This window comes from Chaetura pelagica, unplaced genomic scaffold (genome assembly GCF_000747805.2).
Source record: "Chaetura pelagica isolate M959 unplaced genomic scaffold, ChaPel_1.0 scaffold166, whole genome shotgun sequence".
Lineage (NCBI taxonomy): Eukaryota > Metazoa > Chordata > Aves > Apodiformes > Apodidae > Chaetura > Chaetura pelagica.
In genome coordinates this window covers 940,984-957,148 of record NW_009953758.1, presented here as the reverse complement: position 1 = coordinate 957,148, position 16,165 = coordinate 940,984, and the positions used below count along the sequence as shown (strand labels likewise).

At 37.0% G+C, this 16,165-nt stretch overlaps 1 protein-coding gene across 18 annotated transcripts in view; it reads right to left on the bottom strand.

Annotated features, from left to right (window-relative positions):
- The window catches only part of KCNMA1 (potassium large conductance calcium-activated channel, subfamily M, alpha member 1), a 447,141-nt gene that overhangs the window by 11,214 nt on the left and 419,762 nt on the right, over positions 1-16,165 (bottom strand). For all 18 annotated transcript variants that reach the window (XM_010000727.1, XM_010000731.1, XM_010000726.1 and 15 more), the window contains 3 exons: positions 12,185-12,298; positions 8,820-8,950; positions 1,250-1,444 (listed from right to left, as the gene is read on the bottom strand). In XM_010000727.1, coding sequence (XP_009999029.1) covers positions 1,250-1,444; positions 8,820-8,950; positions 12,185-12,298 — 440 coding nt within the window. The remainder of the gene's footprint in view (positions 1-1,249; positions 1,445-8,819; positions 8,951-12,184; positions 12,299-16,165) is intronic.

The window sequence follows — 16,165 nt, the reverse complement described above, 5'->3', positions numbered from 1 at the left end:
GAGTGATTTGCTTGAAGATGGAAATAGAAATTTTGGTACCAGGTAATGCATATCTTAGAAATTACATTAACTATGGTCTTAAAGTCATTAGTATTTTTGACCCTTTTTGGCAGTAGCTATATTCTTATCTAGATTAAAAAAAAATAACTGAGGAGCACAACAGAAATTAAAGTTTGCAATTTTTCATAAATAATATGTTTAGATTGGCAAACAAAGTTTAGATTTTATAATTTGCATATTTAAAATACTGATTCTTAAGTAATAATGAGTGTTAATGTATTCTTTTTTCACTGCTTTTCTACATTTGAGGCTTTGGCAAAACAGGATTTGAAAGATTGGTATTGCTTGCTTTAGTTCTGAAAATGTTGCGCTGCATGCCCATGTGTCTTGATGAGCTGTTGGTTCCTGCTATGAAGGGACTTTTACAGGAACTGAAAGGTTGTTTGTTTCTATCTGTGTACTCTCATCATCCTTAATCCTTAAACTGGGATTCCCTGTCATTTCTGTGAAGAAGGTCACTCCATTGTTTTTGAACAGAGCTAGTGAACACAACGTTAATTTAAGAAACAGCAAATCCTACATGATCATCAAAGCAAAGAGGGTACTTTGAGATTTACCTCAATAATATTGCAGGATTTGATGCAGGAAACATTTCTAGATACTTCTTTATCCAAATGTACTTTTAAAAAAAAGATTATTTGTGTACTTGTTTTTTGTTTCTTTTTTCTTTTTTTTCTTTTTTTTTACTTCACTCTTAGGATAGTGGGGTCAAAATGTCAGAAAATTAGGATTTGACAAGAATTTTAGTTTGTCCAGAAAAGGCAGAAAACAAGCTTTATAGCTTTGTTTTCAAGCTAATGTGCATATTTTAAACATGTACTGGAAGCTCTAAGGAAAGACTAAATGAGCTTATCAAAACCCAGCAAATGTATAGATATTGTATGGGTTTACAATGGATTATTTTTAGAATGGTTATGTCATCTGAGTCAGTTCATCCATCTCTTTAGCTGACAACTAAGAAGAGACACAGGATATTCTTAATGAAATATCAAGGCAAGGAGTATGGGATGTCATATAGCTTCTCAAACATGGTATGAGTAAAGCTGGCACACTGTGCTGCAAATTGTCAAATGATCCAAAAGTTCTATTAAATAATAGAAATTATATGGTAATTAAGATAGATTCAGTCTGAGAGAAAACAAATAGATTGAAGACCAGCCTTGGTACTACATTTCCCTCACGATCTTACCCCTAGGTCTGCAAACGGCCCATCATACAAAGCCAACTGAGCAACTCGACACCTGTCCCTGTTTGCAAGTGTCTGGGGCGTGCTGTAACCTCCTCTCAATGCGTTTTCCTCAGCAATCAGTGCTTCCAGCTCTGGTGTGGCTCCTCCTGTTACCAATGTCCGTATCAGCGTGAGGATATTGTCATTGAAGTATGTCTGCAGAGATAAAAGAAAGCTCTTTAAGCAAACACCATTAAAGTCACAACTGAAGACATCCAAATTACAACTTTTCTGGGTTTCTGCTGTTTAAAGTTCTTGTCTGTCTCTTCAAATAATTTTATATAGAAAGTGAAAAGACAGCAGTCTCCAATTACTCTATTTTCTTCTATCCCATTAGGCTCCTGTACTAGATCCTTCCTTTTAAACACCAATTCAGGCTGATTTTTATTTAAGTACAAAAATTTGAATGATTTATGTTTCCTATAATTGGTGTTAGTAGTGATGCAATGACTGCTTTCTTTCTCATTGCCTTCATGTCTAATAATGGGCTTTAGGACATGTAATTGTAAAATTCAGACCACATTTAAAGCTTACACAGCCTAGATTGCCTTTTTACTCTTGTCACCAATTCGTTGGGGAGCCACCTTTGTGCTGCAAATGTCATTACTTATTACTGTGGCTGGACTCTAGCAGTCTAACCAATGTATTGTACTAAATATCTTATTATAAGACTTGACAGTGTTCAGACATAAGCATGTATCAATTAAACATCTTGAGTTCGTTCCAGATAAATGTATGATGAGTTTGGGATCCTAGTGGTCCTTTTAAAAAACTCTAGGGTATAGGGTAAGTGTGTTTTATTAGGGAAGATTTACTCCACACTGACATTTTGCCAGCATCTGTAGCATTGCTGGTCTGTCAGGCAAACAATGGGTACTTTAAATATTAATTTAATGCCAGATGAATGACTTTCAAGATCACTTAAAAGTATTCTGGTATAGTTCAGAGATACTCAGTCAAATATCTGCAAGGTAACGTACTGAGCAAAAGATAATGTTGAACAAAAACAGAAGAGACCATCACTTACAATGTCACTATTATCTGTGTTCTGAGAAACTTTGCAAGTGTGGGGGGACATACAAGAATAAAAGGAGCTCACTGCAGAGTACATAGGATTGACATTATTAGATTTGTGGATTCCATTACTAGATTTGTGAATTTTGTTGAACTTAGGACATGGAATAAAAGCCTGTAATCCATCGAAGTAAAATGAATACTGAATTCCCAAACAGTGCTTCTTGTCCAAATATAATAACTTTTTAAATACTACTTTTCAATTAAATTCATGGCTCTATCTGTATAGTGTACTGTATTTAATATATGAGTAAACTCAGGTATAGGTTGAAACACTTTATTCTGAGACCAGAAAGCAGAACTGGCTTTCTATCCATGTTACTTTGATATTCTTTGTATAATGAAATTTCAGCTTTATTGTTCACTTGAGATGACAGATAAAACAAGAGAAAATGAATTTTACGCAGCAACGTTTTTCACTGTTACACTGAAATTTCCTAACTTTAAGCTTCTCTGCTTATTTACAGAGGCATACGTGCCATTCACTTGTTGATTAAATTGAGATAAACATATTTTTATTGTTATACATGCCCTAAAGCAAATATTTTTATCTCATCAACTCCAAATATTTTAAATTAGCCTGAGTAAGGCACTACATACTCTAAACACAAAGTATACTGTAAAGAGCTGTCTGGCATTAGCAGGGGTTCAGGACGATTCCATTAGTCTACCACAACAGCTAATCTCAAATCAGCTCTTACATATGTGGATGTACTGTGTAATAATTCAAGTGTAATATTCAAACCTTTTTTAACATACTGAAAAATCACTGAGAGCAGCTCTGTGGAGAAGGACCTTAGAGTCCTGGTAGAAAACAAGTTATCCATGGGACAACAATGTGCCCTTATGGCTAAGAAGGCCAGTGTTATCTTGGGGTGCATTAAGAGGACTGTCTCCAGCAGATCAAGGGAGGTTCACCTTCCCCTCTACTTGGCCCTGGTGAGACCTCACTTGGAGTATTGTGTCCAATTCTGGGCTCCCCAGTTCAAGAGGGACAGGAAGCTACTTGAGAGAATCCAACAGAGCGCTATGAGGATGGTTAACGGACGGGAACACCTGCCTTACGAGGAAAGGCTAAGAGATCTGAGGCTTTTCAGTCTAGAGAGAAGACTGAGGGGGGGATCTAATTAATGTCTATAAATGTATGAGGTCTGGGCATCAGGATGGCAGGAATAAGCTTTTTTCACTTGTGCCCTGTGATAGGATGAGAGGCAATGGACTCAAACTTGAGCATAGGAAGTTCCACCTCAACATGAGGAAGAACTTCTTTACTGTGAGGCTTACAGAGAACTGGAACAGGCTCTCCAGAGAGGTTGTGGAGTCTCCTTCTCTGGAGACCTGTCTGTATGCCTTTCTGAGTGATCTGCCCTAGTTGTTTGTTTGGTGTTTTTTTGTTTGTTTGTTTTTCCTGCTCTGGCAGGGGGGTTGGACTCAATGATCTTCGGAGGTCCCTTCCAACCCCTATTATTCTGTGATTCTGTTACTACTATGAAACTTATGCAGAAGAGAAAAGAATCAGGTCTATTGTCAATGGAACAGAATGCTGTCACCACAGAAAGGCCTCCCACTGCTAGACAAATGTAAAGGCAAAACTAAGACACTTACAAGCTAGGGAGGCAAAATTTATCTAGGAACAATGGCTTAATTTGGGTTTCACACTATGTCTGATGTGGATGTCAGCATTTAATCAGTTTAATCAACGAGTGCTGCCAAATTATGTTTTTTGTTTTTTTGCTATCAGTGAGTGAAAAGAATCTGACTTTCTGGACAGATGCTCTGGCATTGCAACTGATCAGAAAATGCCCCACCATAAGCAAGAAAGGATGGGTGAATAGGAAGCTGTAAGTTGCCACCTTCTGCTAAACAGGGCTGCTTCCTTCTGTACTAATATATTTAACGGTCGTCAGGAAAAACCTGTCTGCTGATGCTTTCGATTGTCATGAAAATCAGACTCCTCTCATGACCTCTAGCCATTTTGGACCTGGAGACACTGAAAAGATGAACTAACTGATACCCATTTCCTTTTGAATAATAATACACTGAAATTAATTTGAGAGTGATCTTCACTTATTCTGTGGGAGGGTATGTGGCCTGGATATGCCAGTACTTACAAGAAACTTGTCTACAGAATATTTTTTGAAAGGTGCTGCTGTAGTTAAAACCAAGACCTGTTACAGTGATGGTAGCTAATCCCTTTTGTTGACTATAAAAGCATAATTGAAGAAATACTTGTTTGATGCTGCTATTAACTGAATCCCACACTGAACATCTCTATGACATCACTGTAATTGGCACCTGGAATGAGAATAGGAAATAGGTGTCGTCCAAATACAGAAAAAAGGAACTGCATCACAGACACTGAAACTAGGTAAATAGCAAAGAAATTCTCACATAGATATCTGAGCTAGCAGTGCCACCTAGCCTATGCTCCAGAATTGTAGTGCAGCTCTTCTACATGTTTAGGGAATGCTTTCCTGTTTGTTCAATCGTTTTTAAAAGTATAATTACCAGAGTGTTTATGTTTTGCAGTTAATGTTGTCAAGCCTTTTAAACTAATTGGTCTTTTACAGAAAAATTAACTGAAAATTAGCACATCTTTTAATAACATTGCTTTAACTTTAATGGCACTTTGCCGTTCATTTATAATTACTCTGAAATTGTAATTTTCCAAGTAATATCTGCCATTTTTTGTGTTTGCTAGATTATTTTTTTTAATTTCTTTTAAGAAGATCCCCTTTTCCAAAACACTGCATGCAGTTTTCAATATCGTTTTCAAACAAATATTTTAACTTCCTTTGCTTTTTTAAATGGAGGAATTCTGGAGGAATTAATCATGCATATCCAAACCTGGGGAATGACTGAGCTAACATCAGTTACATATGCCAATAACAAGAAGGCCTTTGAGACAGAATTAACAACAAAAAAGAAACAGCAGCATTTTACAGTGTTTGAAAATCTGTTGATTCTTAAAATATTGTCTGAACGTTAAAGAGGTTTGGGACACTTTAAGGTAAAAGACGTTGCCTGCTAATCCTCTGAAAAGACTTTCACAGAAAATGGTCTTGTTTTTCAAAATGTCTGTATTACAGTTTACAACAGCTTATTTTCTGTATATATGAGACACTGAGGATTCCTGAGGCCAGCAGAACTTTTGAGTAACTCTTTTAACTATTGTCTTCTATTCTGTACTTTTGTTTATATGAAGAAAAAGTAGAATTTAGTGTCATAGAACAAAAATGAAGACCTAAAGTTCTAGCATAAGGAAATAAATTCTATGATACTGAATGCTAAATTGCATTAGTCTGGTTCTGGAGATCCTTGCCTCTAATGACACCACTCTGACACTGTATCAAGTCTGCAGTCTGTGGTATGTATGGCAGGGATGCCAACCCACCGGAACTTCTGTCATTCTTATAGCTTTAGGGCCAAAAGGAACAACAGAGAAGCTCTGGCTCTCAGGTCAACTATTCAAACATTTGAAAGTGCTGTGTATTTATAAAAATGGCTTCCTCAAACACCCAGGATTTTCTGGAATAATTAACAAGACCCAGAAAAGGAAAAAGTACATATATCCTGTGCCATGTAACTTTATCTTTGCAGATAACTTTTTAGAAAAACATCCACATGACCTAAAAGATGCTCCCAATCCCATGTTTTTTTAATCATGTTCAATTTGGTGATGAGAATGTGCTTTGCTTTTCAGGAACGATGCCACCTTGAATTCACAGCCTACATACATTCTTTTCCTGGCTTCGTATATCTTATGACAAAAAAAAAATAAATAATTATATATATATATATATATACTATTTCAAATTTAAAATATTAATTATTTAAATCAGAAAGTGACAACGCATTTTTTTAAACTGAGCTTCATGAGTAGGGTTTAGCGCTCTATTTCTATTACATGGAAGAAAATAGGAACACTAATTAATACAGTTGAATTATTATTATTATTATTCAATAGCTGAACAATAATTAATTAGGAAATTATTTAATATATACTTTTAACTCTTATTCTGTATACACACATCTACATGTATATTTCAAATTACCTGCAGGTCAAAAAGAATACTGCATGCATGGGTATTATTCTACTTTCCAATCTTACATGTGTTTTACTACAAAACCCTACTACTGTGAGATGAGATTAATCCTTAATGGAACAACAGTTCATGCATTGTACATTTGCACTGTAGATCACATGAGGAATTTGCATTCCAGAAATATCAGCACAGATCATAAGTTGGGGTTTTTTCCGATAAAAATAAGCAATAAAACCCCATAGTCACTAAATGGATCACATAATGAGCTATCTCCTTGTCTCATAGTGAACTGGTACATGCTTTTACAAAATTCCTGTGCAATTACTTATTGCAGAACTCACATAGGATTTTTGGGTTCAGTTTGCCAGTGCTGGCTTGAACTTAAATAGAAGATAAAACAACTGTAAAACAGAAGAGTCCCTAAAAAGAAGTGTACTCTAAAAAGAAAAGGATATAATATAGTGCAAGTAGATTAGTTAGTGAGAAGCATTCTCTTCCTTGGGGAAGTGGTGAAAGGAGAATACATCCTTCCCATGAGAAGAAGAATAGTAAAGGGAAAACATCTCACACACCCTACACATTCTGAAGGATCAGGAAGAATTTTACTTTTCCAACTCTTTACTAGGCCTTTGAGGAGTAAATGAAAAAAAAAAAAATGCTGCCACTGAGCAGCAAAGTGGTGAAAGAAAAGACAGGATGGTGAACAATATGGATGGAATAATTGGCTTGCATTCTTGATTTGTACTTTTTTCTAAGTTAGAATTTCCTACTTTTTTATCACATTGACTTGCCTGGCTTCAGGCTGCAATGTCCCTAACATATAATATGACCACTTCAGATATGAAAATGTTTGGAAAAAAGACTCAGTTGAAGAAAGGAACTGCAGAAACTGAGGGGCATGTTGTCAAAAGCTAAAAGTTGGTAAAAAGGTAGTAATAACTAAAACTCTTACGAGGATTACATGATGAATTCCAAGCACAAATTTCTGAACAGTCATGTTCTACATATTTCTTATTGCTTCACTATTATCTACACAATATACAAGAAAGAAATGGTATCCACAGCATCTCACTCTCTTTTTGTGGTGGTGCCAGGGGCAATCAGAAGAATTAACCCTATTTTTTCCAAGGTTCTGGAGTGCCCTACTGAGCAGTTAATTCAGGGACATTGATTTAGAGAATAATGTCAGTAGATAAAACAGCTCTCAGTATAACAATTTGGAACCTTCATGTTGAATTATTCCTATTTATAATGTGAAAATGTTAAATATTTTATAAATAGAGATTTTAATTAGAGAAAGTACAGAGTTTGTGTGCTTTCTGAATTTTTTAGTCTGCAAAATAACAGCAAATACATTTTTAAAAAAGTATTTTCTGAGTTTATGGCAAACTTGTAGGAAAAAAAAATTCAGTGTAGACTGATATTCATCTGTGGAACATATGAGGCACAGGAAATACAGATACATAAACATGAAATAGAATAAAATATAAAATAATAAAGATCCCTGTGAATTTTTCTCAAAAGTATAAAGCTTCATTCTGAATTTAGGTGAAGGACAGACTTGGCTCCTTTAAGGAAATGTGTTTGCTGATTTCTGATACTATGTGGGGTTTACAACAGATGATTCCCAGCACTTTGAAACTTCATTTCACGAGAAGCTCAGGAAACCTATGCTCAGATTTCAAAAAGACTATGTTCTTGGTACATCTAGCAGAGCCTAAGGTCCCTCTGAAAGAAGTGCAGCTCACACAGAGCAAAACTGGTGTGAAAACCTAGCCGATATGAAACAAGAGGATGAAAAGGAGTACAACTGAGGCATTTGCTTAGAAACTGTACTACGACTGCAAACCAAAAACCCTAATGCAGACATAAACAAAGGCCCCCATCTGTAGTTTCTGGCATGCACTTATGTTTTGATTCACAAGACAACTCATGTGAAAAAGAGATGATGACCTCTCTTCACATAAGTAGAGTTCACACGATGTGTACAATGACTCGTATAGTTCTGTCAGTGTCCCCCAGCGCTCATCTCAGAATGTTCATGGCTACAGGAAATTAAATCCTTAAAACATTGTTGATGCTGTCTGACATGAATAGTGAGCATAGGAACTGACACATGGAATTTGGGTCTGGGTTTCAAGAGGGAGACACAACATTTTTTAGAGAACATTATCCTTAAAGCCTGACATGAGACTCCCTGCTTTCCAAATTGTGGACTCACGGTAGTCCTAGATATCTCAGCTGTTTTAAGGTCTCTTTGTCCAACTAAAAATAACCTAGTTTAGGCTCCAAAATTCTCTTAAGATCAAAGCAAAAAGTGGCTTTTCCTGTCTACCTGTGGAAAAGGGACTACACTTTCATACTCTTAGTAACTCTGGGGGAAGGGAATGAAAAAGGTTTTGTTTGCTTACTGCGCTCATGAGAGAGTCCAGCACACTGACAGCAAATGCAGTTCCACATGCAAAGGGCTGCGTGAGATACAGTTCTGTGTCTGGATCGTCATCATCATCTTGGTCCAAGAACTGAACATTTGAATCATTTACTGAAAATAATAATAATAATATCATAAGGTTCTTCTGGGTCACCAGTATGCAACCTTACACATTACACAGTGAGAACAAAAGAGAAACGGCATGTGTCTGGAAACACAGACTTGTGTCTTTGATGTCACTGAAAATGAAATCAAGATGGATGTGAAAATGTGCATTAAAAAAATCTGTTGATCATTATCTTGCTCATAAGAGGTGACTCTCTTGCTCTTGACAGGTGACTATCCCCTTCCTGTAAAAGTAGCTTCGTGGCACCTGCTGCCTGCACTTAAATGAGATACATGATGCTCCTTTATATTTTGAAACAATCTTGGTATTGGTTGGGTTGTGGCTAAGGCTGTATGCATGTACAGTGAAATGTTATCACAAGATATCAAGTCAGAACTCTGTTGTAAAATAAAGGCTGTCCATAAAACCCTGATATATCCCACAGATATGTTAGATGTGCTGCTGTGATACTTACTTAAGTGCTATTAAAGCACTTCTGTCTCAAAAGAGGACAGACTGTCCCTTTAACATGCATCTATCTGAATGAACAATACTCCAGCTATTCTCTTGCAGTACTACCTTTTGTTCAAATAACTTCATTTCCTCAGCCACAAAGTCTGTATTAGCTAGTGTGACAAAGAACATACATCAGGCTGTTTTAATGAAAAAGCCCAAGTAAAGCAATATTTGTCATTTAGACTTTCCTTGGCATATCATTGTCACAAATAAGCTCTCTGTCTCCACCTCATTCAGCTAAAATAGTTGTTTACTTGAGATTAGTGTATCACGTGCATCATATTTCTTTACATATTTCATTTCCATATTAGCCCTCCACTGGCATGAAAGCACGGACCGTTTAGCTAAACCATTGAAATATTCTAACTTACTAAATGAAAAATTTGAGTTCCCATGCAAGGAAGGGAAATACATTTTTTTTTCAGCGTTTGAAACTTCCCACATTGACTATATCCCTATTCCCTATGTGATAACCTCTCCTGAGCCAAATCAGTGATCTTTGAAACCAACGCGAGAGCTGCTGTTAACTTCACCAGGTTTTGGCTCTGGAGTACTTAGGTTAGAACGTCTTCTGTCTACTGTTCAGATCTTCCTTCCTATACAGTTTCATTTTCCATCCATTCCTTTTCTAACCTGTATACTAGTGTGCTTGTCACACTTAGTTTACGAAACATGAACTATAGATAAGGCCTCACAATAGCTGTCTAAAGGAGATGAGAATTGTTATCCTCCATTTAGAGCACTGTTGAGCAAATACTTGGCCATGATTCAGTCAGGACCTGAGCTAAAGAAGGATTTATAAAATCTGCCTTCCCACTCCCTGATGTAACCATGAAAACACATGACACCTCAGTGTCGTAAACAGAAAGGTGTTCTGCCCTAGGAGTCAGAAGAATTTCATCTTAGCAAACACCAATATCCACAATACTCCTTTCATTCTACTGGCTATCAATTTATTCTCCAGATTCTTGAGTAAAATAGTATTTGAAAGCCTGATGTATCATTTAAAAGTGTACTTTTTGAAAAGCCTTTGCCTTTGTTTAATTTGCTAGTCGAGAGTAGGCACTACTGACAGTAGCATTCTTTTTCCACTTACATCTGGCAGACTAATACCTGACTTTGACACCAGCTCGCTTGCCATGCATGGTGTCAGTTTCCAAGGTACTACAAATCTAATGTGAATTCTGCAGGCACAGTTTTATCCTCAATAACTTTATCTTCCTAATGCAAGTTAGCATGCTAGGATTTCTGTGAGAGGTCTTGGGGCTGGGAGATGTAGACTCCAGTGTGTAGTGCTGCACCATGGGAAATGCTCATCAAACACTGCTCAAAAGGCTGGCACAAGCTCTTGTTATTTAAAGAGAGGGAGTAACACCGAAGCTTGGCCAGTTTTTTACAGCTTCAAAACCTGAGCTGCTGAGAAAAGGCCTACTCCTCAAAATCAACAAACAAATAGCTTAAAGGAAAGTATGAAACTGGGGTTTCATTTCTGATATCTTTTACGCCTTCTCAGACTTCTTGTGAGAACTGCTAAAGCATGTCCTCCAAATTGACAACAGGCTGAAATAACAAAATGAGAAAAAGAAAGGAGAGAAAAGGAGAGAAAAATTGGGGGGTGGGGGGAAGGGCCTGGGAGGTGGGGACCCAGGCCAAAGAAAATGAATTGGTGAGAAGGTGCTATGAAAACAGCCGGCAGGTCAGACGAGTGTGATCAAAGGTTTACTGATGCTGCGTGGAAAAAAAAAAAAAAAAATCATTAAGAAAGGCCAGAAAGACAGTCAGTTTCAACCAGAACCACAAATAAAACACATTCAAAGCAGTGCCATGAGGGTAGTAGCCCTCTGATACAGCCAGATAAATAAAGAAAAAGCTGATGGCAGTAAGAACAATAGCAACAGAAAATAAGACAGTGATGTGAAGGAAAAAGGCACTTCTTACCCAGTTCAGTTATCATTAGAATGTGGGTTCCACTGTTTTTTTCCTGACTGATTGAAACCAAAGGCAGAAGTTTGCCAGGCTTAGCTAATAAGTAAAGTATTTAGGGGGGAAAGAAAGTACAGAAAGAGAATAAAGTAAGGGAAAAAGACAGGTAAGGCTCTAAAAAATAAAACTGAGAAGGAAAATAAAAGGACAAAGGACCACAAATTGAGTTTGTATTTGCCATGAAAAAAAACAGGACAGCTTCTGCACTTCACATCACACCACTTGACAACATAAATACCCACAGCTAGAGTGGAAATCAGAGCCTGGTTACCTACCATCATCATATTCTCAGGAGTAAAATGTCTCATACTATTATACAGAATTCGGTTACACATGATTAAACAGTTCTGGACCATGAAGAAATAAACAAATGGCCTTTTACTATTGATTAAATGCATGGGAAATGTCTGTTCATACTTACTGTGTTGTTTTTTTTCTTTTCTAACCTTAGCCCAAAGAACCCTGCTTCTTTGTTACACTATGTAAAAAGCATCTTATCTGATTAGAGTGTTTATTTAAGAAAACAGAGAAAACCCAAAGGAAAGAGAAATATATTTCAGGTATTCAAACAAATTGAAGTAACTGTTACTAATTTTTCTTTAAAGAAATGAATAAAAGTGTTATCAGAAGAAAAAACATGGCAGTGTAAGATCCAGTACAGGTAATTTTCCTGAGAATTCATAACAAGGGAAGTGGAAAAAATATGGGAACGTACACAAAAGGATGTTAGCTTTTCTTACCTAATTCTGTTATAATAGGGATGTTGGCTCCTGTTGTGATGGAGGGTTGACGTAACAGGCCATGGACTGGACTGTTGTCTGGAGATGATCTATCCATCCCAGGGGGTGTAAAGCCTAAAAGAGAAAAAACAAAACAAAACAAGAACAAACCAAACCAAACAAACAAAAAAACAGAAACAAAACAAAACCCACAGAAAGTTAACACAGACAGTTAACTGTATGAAAAGCAGCCTCATCAACATCAAGGAACTTCCTAGCTCTTGTGTTTTTTTCTTTCAGAAAAATAACCCTGCTGTTAAGAAAAATAAGAAATACTTAATTTTCACTGTTTCTTTTTTAAAAAACATAATCCTTCACAAGTATGCAGGTCACTTCTATTGTAAGATAATGGTAGCTAATGGAGCAGATTTTGTTATCCTAGGTAGACTTTAAATGAAAACATACAAAATGGAAATAGTAATGCTTACTTAAATATCATTTAAAAAAATCAAGACATTTGTGTTAGAGATGTTTAATTTTGTCCTATTAGTTTTTCAAATAATCTTGAAACAAACCGCTTTCCTCAAACCTCAACTAACATCTTAAAAAGTATTATTTGTAAAAAGTAATATAATGAGAAGGACTGATTGCTTCCATTAGCAGATGCAGTACAACACACAAAGTGGTTAGATTGTTTGTTTGTTTCATAATTTTCATAATTTGTATTTTTATGAGGATTACCAAAATATGAATACTGGGATGGAAGGGCCTATTCTAACAGGGGGGGAAAAAAAAAAAAAAAAAGAGACAAGATGGAAGGAAAATAACACAGGTTTTCAAACAGCATGCAAGAAGCACACTTGAAAAGAAACTAGAAAGAGTTTTATATCTTTGGGGATGTATAGGGAAGAAAGGTGTGAGAAAGCATGAGGAAAAATATTGGCAGGTACTCAAAGAGAAAAGAAAGATCTGGAGAGCAGCAAGTTTCACCTCTAAAATGATTGTGTTTTCAGCCTGATTATCAGCATTTTTAAATGGAGCTCTTGATACTGAGCATTTCAATTTAGCATTTATTTATTTAATTAATAAAAGAAAACAAAGAAACAACAGGCAAACCTTTTCAAATGTGATTTTAAGCACTGAAAAATAGGTGATTATACCAAAGCCCATGTAACTGTTGGACAGGAAATTTCCATTTGAGACTAATGTACTCAATCTCCCTTGACCAGTAAAGCTACAGAAAGCATGGAAATCATCTAATGTCTTTAGTGCAGAAGTAATGGTGAAGCCAGAGTTTGACTTTAGGGTTCCTTTAGACCAACGTCAAGACAGCATTTTTAAGCAAATATTTGACCACTAGGAATAGGATTAAGCCAAGCTCACTTTAAAACACACATTTCTGAGATAGCATTCATTATTTTGTCACATTATGACCAAGTTCTTTGACTTCACACCTCACATCCAGGCACAGAGATTTGATCCTCTGTCATTAATGGTCTGACCTAGTTTTGAATTCTCCATATACTTATTCTAAATTAACCCCAGCCAATTTCATTTCTGATTTAACTTACAGAATCACAGAATGGTTTGGGTTGGAAGGGACTGTGAAGATCATCTAGTTCAAACACCCCTGCCATGGGCAGTGACACTTTCCACTCAACCAGGTTGCTTGGAGCCCCATCCAGCCTGGTCTTGAACACTTCCAGGGAGGGCGCATCCACAGCTTCTCTGGGGACAACCTGTTCCAGTGTCTCACCACTCCCACACTACAGAATTTCTTCCTGATAACCAATCTAAATCTACCTTCTTTTAGACTGAAACCATTACCCCTTGTCCTCTCACTATATGCCCTCATAAAAAGTCCCTGCCCAGCTTTCCTGCAGCCTCCTCAGGTTCTGGAGGGCTTCTGTAAGGTCTCCTCAGAGCCTTCTCTTCTCCAGGCTGAACAATGCCAACTATCTCAGCCTGTCTTCACAGGAGAGGTGTTCCAGCCCCCTGGTCATCCTCATGGCCCTCCTCTGGACTAGCTCCAACAGCTCCGTGTCTTCTTATGGTGGGGACTCCAGAGCTGGACACAGTACTCCAGGTGGGGTCTCACGAGAGTGGAGTAGAGGGGCAGAAATCCTTTCCTTGACCCGCTGGTCATGCTTCTTTTGATGAAGCCGAGGATAACTTCCTTATCTTCTTGCAATGTGGAAATAATTTCACTGAGCTAAATCTATTAATTGCAACTAAATTAAAAGGATTCTATCATATTATCTTCTTATCTTTCTTCAGTTTGGGGACTAATTTACAAACCAGGAAATCATTAAACTGTAGCTGTTAATATGTAGTACTAGCTTTATACTGTCTTTCAGAAAGTCATGGCTCTTTTCCAGTAATAATTATCATCACTCTTAAACCATCCATAAACAAGACAAACTATAAGGACCACTAGATCTGGATGTCTCAATTTAATGGGATTTAAATTTTTATTTGATATTCAGTTCATTTCTCCCTATTTTTTATGTATATCACATATAGAAGATATGAGTAATAAAACTAGAATCACTGAGGGTGATTCTTAGTCCTCCAGAACATACCAGAAGGAACTTCCTGACTATCACATAAAAGCTAGATACAACATGAGGATTGTAATGACAAAGTAAATAAAATTTTGAGAAGTCAGTGAAGAAATTCCTTAGGAGAAGAGGATGTGATATCTTCAACAGGCCTACAAGATGAAAACATCACCACAGGCAAGCCTACAACAGCAAAGCAATCCTATTTAATATTACTAGCACATAGAAAAATCTTTAGAATGTAGATTTCTTACAGACAATGTTAACAGTTGGTCATTTAATACAACTTGTTGTGTTGAAACTAATTCAATAAGACCGACATGGTGACAGTGAGTTACATTCCCAACTGTTGTGGGTTTGCAGATGTGTCCTGGTGCCTGGCACTGGGAACGATAGCTGTATTGGCTCTTTGAATGCTTGCTTCTGCGTGGCAGAGCCTAGGATTTCTCAGACTCACAAAATGAGTCTAATAGAGCTCCTTCAGGCACCACCTCATGAGTTAGAGGCAACCTTGACATTCTCTCATCACAAGGACTTCAAATGGAGGGAATCCTATCTGAGGACAGGTGGGTATCAGTGTGACACCTCCTTCTTCAACAGGCTCCAGTGTTTAAGCTTTGCATTCTGTTATGCTACAGAAAGGCAAGATACAGACTTTATCACACTACAGTAAAAAAAGCTCAAGGAGATGTAGACTCCTTAAGCAGTTAAAGTGGCAGGCCCAGTTGGGTCCTCTGCAGAATTAAAAGTCAGAATGGCAACAGCAAAAGTTTTTACAGTTACTTTTCTGAGAGCAAAGAAAACTAGTCTTGTTCCCATACAGTCCCTAAAACATCTTTCAATGAATCAGGCTCTTCAGATGCTAAGAACACATGAGCATTTCCTTATGTGCTAAGAGCAAGTTGAAGAAAGTTGGCATAACTCTGTCTACATGTGTAAGCCTTCCTTGCTTTCCCTGTACTGCAACGTACACACACACATGCACACTCTCCATCAAAGGCGATTTGAAGCCACTTCTCTAACCCTTCAAATATCTGTCTTCCTAGAATGGTGTTAGAAGATTGACGTAAATGTGTCATTTCTGTTAGACACAGACTGTCAGGAGCTCTGTAATTGCACACTGCTTACATAGTGCATTCAGTCTGAAATGCAGGAAGCATATTAAAGGGACTTTGTTTTCTCCTTGAATGAAAAATTGACTAATGCCTTAATATTTTTCATTCTATGCTCTTAGAAGATGTGAGAAATATCTGCTATATCAATTTAATTCCTTGTCTACAAGGCACTTAGAAAAAAATCCAGTTTTAAAAAATACAAAAATCTTGGAATATTTTTATGAAAGGAAAATTGTGAGTACTTGGGAATTTTGGGTGTGTACGTTTGGAATCACAAGGGGTTGTACACCTTCAGGCCCCCCGCCCGTTCCGATTGGTCGGTGCCG